This window comes from Microtus oregoni, unplaced genomic scaffold (assembly GCF_018167655.1).
Source record: "Microtus oregoni isolate MIOR12 unplaced genomic scaffold, Mior012 000041F_ref0000270, whole genome shotgun sequence".
Taxonomy (NCBI): Eukaryota; Metazoa; Chordata; class Mammalia; order Rodentia; family Cricetidae; genus Microtus; species Microtus oregoni.
In genome coordinates this window covers 18,350,252-18,357,731 of record NW_024543208.1, presented here as the reverse complement: position 1 = coordinate 18,357,731, position 7,480 = coordinate 18,350,252, and the positions used below count along the sequence as shown (strand labels likewise).

The following is a 7,480-nucleotide window of genomic DNA, read 5'->3' as shown; positions in this document are numbered from 1 at the left end:
CTGCCTAACTACTAATTCTTTTATTTTGGCTTGCTATGCACTTCACAATATTACTCATTCAAAACCAATACTAGAGAAGTCACTATCTTTCCGGACAATTCCTTCACCTTCTTTTCCTGGCATCTAGCGGCCCAGACTAGAGGGGCCCTCACTATCCATGGGGCTGTCTTTGTTCGGCAACGCTTAGGAGCACAAGTGGGCTCTGTGTCACCACCCTTTCTGCAGTGTAACTAGGGCTCCTGGAAGCTACTCCTGCCGCCTTGCACAGCCACAGGACCGCCCAAAGCACCAGCCATGAGCTTTGTTCCTCGAGCGTCTCGAGAAAAACCTTTGATTTCATGGGGATGATTATTTTTATTCTTGCCCACTCAAGGATGAAGCCCAAGGAACAAGAGGTTTCCCTTTCAGCGGCATCACAATGGCTTACCTCCAGCCAAACCCATGGGTTTTTGTTTTTTGTTATTTCTGGGTTTGGTTGGGCCCCTCTTGGAAACCATTGCTATACAACTTACTTAAAGAAAGAGTAGAAGGATTGAGCCTAAGAAACTCCGAGGGGGTGGGGTGAGGTTGGAGGGGGTGGGTATAGAGCATAGCAGCTGGGGAGGGGGAGTGTGTCATCAGAAAAAGTGGAATAAGAGCACATTAATTTCACCACGCAATCTGAATTGATTCCATTTTGCAGTGATGTTTTCAGTCCATTGCAAAGATGAAATATTTCAAGACTGACTTTTGGAGAAGCCTAAAGAACTGGGACTTTGCATGAAATTTTCAGAAAAAAAGACAACACACACACACACACAAAGAAAGGGAAGGGTGACTTTTATCCTAAAGTCGTTGTAAATCCAAAGCAGGCTTTTATCCTCCACAGTTAAATAAGAAGGAAAGAAAAAAAATCACGAATACCAACATTTGAGCTACAAAGACTGTCATGGACCAGTGGAAGTTCGCAAAATTATATGTAAATGACCCCCCCCTTTTTTTTACTGTGGTGGCCCTGTGCTCTCCCAAAGCTAATCCTAAAGAGAAAATCTACTTAGCAAAAGAAAGTTTTGTCTAATTTGGTTAACAGTTGAGAAGTGATAGAAATGTTGAATATATTAATAATTTATATTTCCAGGGTAACACTTATATCTTTAATGCTTCACTGCCAGGGGGAATTCAGATAGGCTTACTGCCGGAGGTGGTTGGAGGCATTTGAAAGGCCTTCTTCATACTCTGTATCCCGCACTGTTGAAAATGGGTGTAAGACATGTGTTGCAATAATGGGAACCATCCATTCTCTCGGTTGTGCATAATTCATTTTTATCCTATATTGCCCCCTGTGTGCTTGTGATCCAGGAAGGCCTGCTGCTTCCCCACAAGTGTCCACACTCAGGCTTTTACTGGTTCATAAGGAGGAAGTTGATTCCCGTTTCATAGATGCATCAAGAATCTCTTCCATGCAAGATCCTTACTAAAATGTACACATTCCCCCACCCCCATTGTATATATATTGCAGTGTAATGAAAGGTTTTGTTTATTTGTGTGCCTCTCCTCTGTATAATAAAGTTTAATGGCTTACAAATTGCAGGTCAACCCATTTTATGACCTTGGTAAATAGAGTAAGTAGGTCAGGCCTCTCTTAAACCCTGTCTGAGAAAGGGAATAAGTCAATTTACTATTCTCATCAGCTAGTCAGGGAGAAAAGTCACCTTGCCCTCCTTCAACTAAATGACTCTGAGAAACAGGAAAAGGATGCCATACCACATTAAATTATTTGTTTAAAGGGTACCAGTGTTCACAGGACCAATATTCAAAGGGGGGGGAATCAACGATGGAAAAAATAATCTCTACTATTTTACCTGGCAGATGCTTTATTTGGCCTATTGATATAAAACAACATGGAAGTCAGTTTTGCTGTTTGGATCTGGGGAAAACGGCAAGGTGGTCATCTGCTCTTTTAAATGCGTCACTGTTTTGTGGACAAAGCCCATAGCCTTTGGAAGTGAAAACCGCACGATTCCTTGAAGAATCAAAGTCTTTTGCAAAACCCACAATGCCTGAAAAATGACAGCTCACCAGGCTCTGTGCGGAGGGAGCCTTAAAGAAATTTCAGCCTAGAGAAGGGCTGCACCCTTCTCCCCAGACCGGAGAGTTCCAGCAAAGGACCCAGCTTTTGGCTCCAGTGACAGAGTCAGCGGGGAGTCCCTGCCTGCCACGTCTTCCCGGTGTGTGCTGGCTTATGGCAGGCTCCTGTAGAGTCCCCCCCCCCCGCCCCCCCCCCCCCGGCCTACTTCCCCAAATCCTAGGCTGTCGGGTGATTATCGTGCGAAGAAAGGGAACAAACTATGAACCTTGTTTCTAAGACATAACCGAGAATGCCTTTTGCTCCATCCGCTGATTTTTTAACACAGGGACTTATCAAGGCAGTGAACTCAGCTCCTCTTTAGACCGGCCTGGGATGTGTGGTTTCCTAGACCTGGGGCTTGTGTAAGATTGCCTAGAGGTAAGAAGGGCCTCCAGGTCCCAGCTAGCAAAAGTTGGCCCAAACCAGTTTAAGGGTGGGTTGTCTTTTCATTTGCATATTCTGAGAACCTAGTGCCAAGTTCCAGGCTTCTGTGCTTGTCAGGTACACGAGAGGAGGGTATGGGCTTGAGCATCCCAGAGCCAAGTCTCTTACCTCTAAAGGACAACACTAATGTCTGCTTAAGCTTCCACTTAGCCTCCCTCTGTCTCTGACTCTGTGAACTACTGAATGTCACCACCCGAGCTCCTAGCAGCCGTGTGTTTCCTTATAAGACACTTGGGGTGGATGGTTTGTGGATGAGCAGAAAGTAACAAAGAACTCCATTTTGGGGTCTTTCGCACAACGTGTTTATTGGTAGGGGAGGTCCTTCAGAAGGCTAATTGCTCTTGGCGTTCTCCCATCCAGGTTTTGTTGACACACTATTTACACATGTACAACATATACAGTGCTTGTCTCAATCCGCCACCAAACCGCAAAGTAATCTAGGCAGTGGGTGGGTGTCAGAGCACCGGCGGGTGCTGGGGCATGTGCAAGTTGAGGGCATTGGGATGGGCATGGCCGATCAGATTGAGGTAATGCCTGTCCAAGCCCTGCACCTGAGCCAGGAAGGGGCTGTGTTGCTGCGCAGCGCTGGGGAGAGGTACCGGCGTGCTGGACAAGTAAGACAGTGCTGGGCTGTGGGCTGCACCGTGAGGCCAGGGCAGTGGCCCCGGCGTAGCCCCCTGCGGGAACACGGTGGCCTCGCCTGGACTGTGGCCGGCAAACTCCGGACCTGCGGGATGCAGCTGATAGGAGAAATCCTGCTCCGGGAGCGAGAGAGTTGGGAAGGCCGGCTCTGCGCCCAGCCGGGCCTTAGATTGCAAGAAGGCGAGGATGCGCGCATACTTGGTGTCTTTGGTCTCCATCCGCTCCACGGTGGTGAGATAATGCACCAGGTTCTTCATGCACTCATGGTAACCATAGTGGAAGTAGTTGGCAAACTCTGCTAAAAGCTCTGCCGGGTTGGCAAAAAAGACGGTAGGAAGGAAGAAAGAAAAAGAGAAGGGGCACACGTATATAGTTTGGGCTTGATTCCCATTTGAGGTTCTCGCTCTCCTCTCCTCGGTCTCCCTAGAAGCCCCCGCTGCATTTCTGCCCCAACAAACCCCACCTGCGGAAAGCAATAGACCTGCATCCTTAGATGTTCCCCCTTGGTACCTAGCAGGTGCATTCTCAGGACAGGCTCTGACTGTTTCGCTCTAGCCAATTGCTCCCGGACCCCCCTTCACTTCCAGGTCCCAGGTCCCCGCGTGGCGCAAGCTCCCTGCCCAGGTTTTCTTTGCCCACCTTTTTCCCTTCCCCGGGGGAAATCCGCAGAGTGCAGAGCTCTGAGGTACTGGACTGTCATCTCCAGGATCTCTGCCTTCTCCAGTTTCCCGGAACTCTGCAAAAGGAGGAAGGAAGCTCGCAGTGTCCCACCCACCACTGACCCACTGTAGCTGTTGGGCCACACTCTGTTTTCTGCAGAGGGCCAGCCAGAAGGATGCTGGCGCCAATTTCCCCGGAGAGTGGCGAGTTCCCTAAGGCCAGCTGCGTCCTCAGAGTCCTGGGGCCCAAAGGAGAGTGGCAGTGAAGAGTTCCCAACACCGCAAACGTTACCTGTTTCGCCAGGGCCATGGGGACTGTCTTGCCCAGCTCGTTCAAGCAGCGGTTGATTCGGTCTCTCCGCCGCTTTTCTATAACTTTATGAGAAACCGGGGTTCTCTGTAAACAGAAGTTTTTACTTTTAGAATGACTTTGCCCAGGGGTCATCCAAGGCTGTGTGTCAGAGAGGTTCGCCAATTCGCCAACCCTAAGAGACGCCACAAACCTGCCCCACCACACTAGACCAAGAGAGCTTTGCTCTCTGGAGCCAGTGCTGGCGCGCTAGCCGTTCAGCCTCCCTACATACACATCCCTGCCATTCCTCCGAGCTAAGTGCCAGGGCTTTGAGGATGTGGCCACCAGCCATCTAGGGCGAGCATCTCCTCAATTGTCCTTTCTCTGTCCCCTTTCCAAACCACTTGAATTCCTCCACACTTAAAGGGTGGCACATCTTTGTCGTCATCGATCCAGCCAGGTGGCCGGTGGGTGAGACACACTCTTCCTCCACCAGAGCGCAAGGACTCACTTTGCGTTCCTTGAGCCTGTCTGACATCCTGGTCTCCGTGCGCCCTCGGCAGAGGCGGTGGCGCGAGGCACTCGTCCACGTTCCACCTCGTGTGCCTCTTTTGAGTGTTTCAGGTAGACTGCAGCCTCCCAGGTCCGAGGAGGCTGCTTTTATAAAGCAGTCATCTAGGACTGCAAGTGCATTCTCACGAGTTGAATTATTCCATAGGATTAGGAATTCTGCGTTTGGAGCTTGTACGCATTCAAGGCCAGTTTTAAAGAACTTAAGGGGAAAAAAATTTAGCAGCCGAGGGGGGCTAGCTGGGGGCAGATCCGCTTTGTTAATCCACGTGGCTCTTCAAAGGACACGTGATCCGTCGGGGAATAGCATTTGCATGGGAACAGCCACCTCCGGAATAGGAGGCAGGAGGCGAGAAACTGGGGCGGGCGGACCAGCGAGCGCCTGCAGCCTTAGCAGGCGTGGAGCGCAGGGACGCAGTGGCCGCAGGCACCGGGGGGGCGAGGACCCTCACAAAACAGTGTCGCTTCCTTTAGTCCCACCGCTGAGTCTCACACGATCGCCTGTTTACAAATCCCAGCAAGCCTGCGGTCCCAGCGCCGAGTGCGTTTTAAAGCCTGTCCAGAGTCATTAAAGTAATTAAGTAAGCCTTTAATAGGCTGTTCCGCCGGGTTCAAGGGAGAGCTCCTGGAGACGGAGGCGCCCCGTTTGTTCCCAGGCTTTTCTCACACGACTTGGTGACATGTCCATCTCCCCCCTTTTTGTTTACACCGCTTTATTTGTCCGGACATCCCGGCAGGTGTGGGGCTGCGGCTGGCACACGAGGCTCCCGCCTAGCTTCGCCCCTCCCGCGGGCCTTTGGCACGCGACTCTCCACTCCCCTAGTCCCTGACCAAGTCGTCCGCTTCTTTCTCCTCCCCCACTCCGGCTCTTTTCTCCGGGAGGGGGGAGAGGCTCAATTTGTAGCCTATTATCCTATAGGAAAATGTCCATTGAAAAGTATGAATAGTTTCATTGGGCTAAATTTTAATAATGCCTGGGATGGGATGGAGGAGAGACAGGCGTGTGTGAGTGTATGTGTGTGTGCGTGTGTGTGTGTGAGGGGGTGGGAGTATTGGGGGGGGGCAACACGGAGGAGAGTGAGTCGAGAAGAAAGGGGGAATGCAGCTGGCCCAGGCGAGCATTATGCGACGTCACCTGCGTGAGGGGGCGCCTACAGACCCCTATTCATTTGCCTAATTTTGGTCAATTTAACAAACTTCAGGAGAAATTATTGTGGCTTTGTCAGGGAGGGTGAAGCCTTCTGATCGAATTAACAGCATGTTTTGATCCGGTAAATGTCATTAGAAAGGGAGAAACAATCGCGCTTACAGGGCTCTGGGTAATGCGCCCAAGTGGAGACGCCAAAGCGCACGGCTCACAAAGGGAGCAAGTAGCTGCCACAGGGAACTTTTGTACCCGCCCATCGCCCAAGTTTTGACACAAAAAGGCATTATTTCATACTTGAATACGTTTAATCCAACGATTGTCTATTTTTTGCAAACATATTTTCACAGCATTGTTAACTTTTTATGTCCCCCTCTCGCTGGCGCCTTTCTTAACGTTTGGGGGCGGGAGAGCGCAGACACTTTGGGCATCAATATTTGTCACTGAAAAGGACCCCGTGAAGTTAGGGAAGTTGATCTCTTTTTTATGGTTTTAGAAAGCGAAAATATCGGGGGGGGGGGAGGAGGAGGGAGGGAGGGAAGACAGGGACAGAAACCCAGAAGGAAATTTGCTGGGCCGGCCCAAAGGGAAGGAGGGGGTGGTGGCTCCTGGGAACTCTCTCCGCCTGCTGCGCTCTGCCTGGAGACTGATCCGCAGTCCCAGGCTTCCACCCACCAACTCTGGTTGCTGCCTCCCGAATGTGTGGTGGGGGTCTGGGGGGGGGGGGGTGAACTCGCCTGCAGATGAAAACGATAAGATAATCTTGAAAACAATTGTTTTAGGACTTATTCTGGAACCGCTGAGTTCTCGCCTGTTCCTAATCTTTCTCATCTGGGAACAAGGAAAACCTTCCTTCAAGTCTCTCTCTGGTCTTTTTGCCTCACACCAAGCATTAAATTCTGTCTACCTTGCTAGACTACAGCGGGTCCGAGTTTTATTCCTCTGGGTAGTGTCAGTCCTTGCCAGAGGTGGATCCATTGGATCCTTGCTTGCTGGCAGCACCTGGGAAGCTCCAGGGCGCAGAGGCAGACTTGCAGCCTGGGGCCTCTGGGAAACAGCCTCCAACCCTCCGATGCCTGGAGGGTGTGGGAATCTGCACAGAGGACACTGGGGTGCCCCAGTTTTGCTTCCCGTATTCTGTTTGTTTGTTTTCTTTTCTTTTTCGACTTACTTCATGCCAGATTGGACGGGACCCCAGCACCTTCTTGCAGGTTTCATTGCCAGCCGCGTGCTCTCTTAGGGTCTTAGAATATTCACTGGCACACAAAGGGATTAAACAGGAACCCTTATCGTCCAAATCAGCTAACTTGAAAGGGTAAAAGGGAGCTCGCGTTTCTCGCCCCCCCCCCCCCCCCCAGCAGCCTCGGAGTTGATCCTCTTACTGCTAGTGTTAACTCCAGCTGCAGGCACGTTCCTCAAGCCAAATTTCATTTCATGCAAACTGTTTAATTTTAATTTTCCTTGCCTGATGTCAACCAGAGACTGCTTGCCCAGAACTAAAAGTTCCTTCTTGGGGTGGCTGAGCTGGGGGTGATGTGGGGAGGATGGGTGGGCGCAGAAGCAAAGCACAGTCAAGCTTATTCGGCCTGTCCTTCCCAGGTTGCAGCACTACCTGCTGGGTA

The 7,480-nt window shown here is 50.8% G+C and overlaps 1 protein-coding gene across 1 annotated transcript; it reads right to left on the bottom strand.

The window, feature by feature from the left end:
- Positions 1-3,006: 3,006 nt before the first annotated feature.
- Helt (helt bHLH transcription factor) lies at positions 3,007-4,682 on the bottom strand. The gene is made up of 4 exons (XM_041632269.1): positions 4,656-4,682; positions 4,145-4,249; positions 3,833-3,929; positions 3,007-3,500 (listed from the first exon to the last, which is right to left on the bottom strand). Exons 1-4 carry the CDS (start codon positions 4,680-4,682, stop codon positions 3,007-3,009), a joined length of 723 nt encoding a protein of 240 aa, XP_041488203.1.
- Between the last annotated feature and the right edge of the window lie 2,798 nt (positions 4,683-7,480).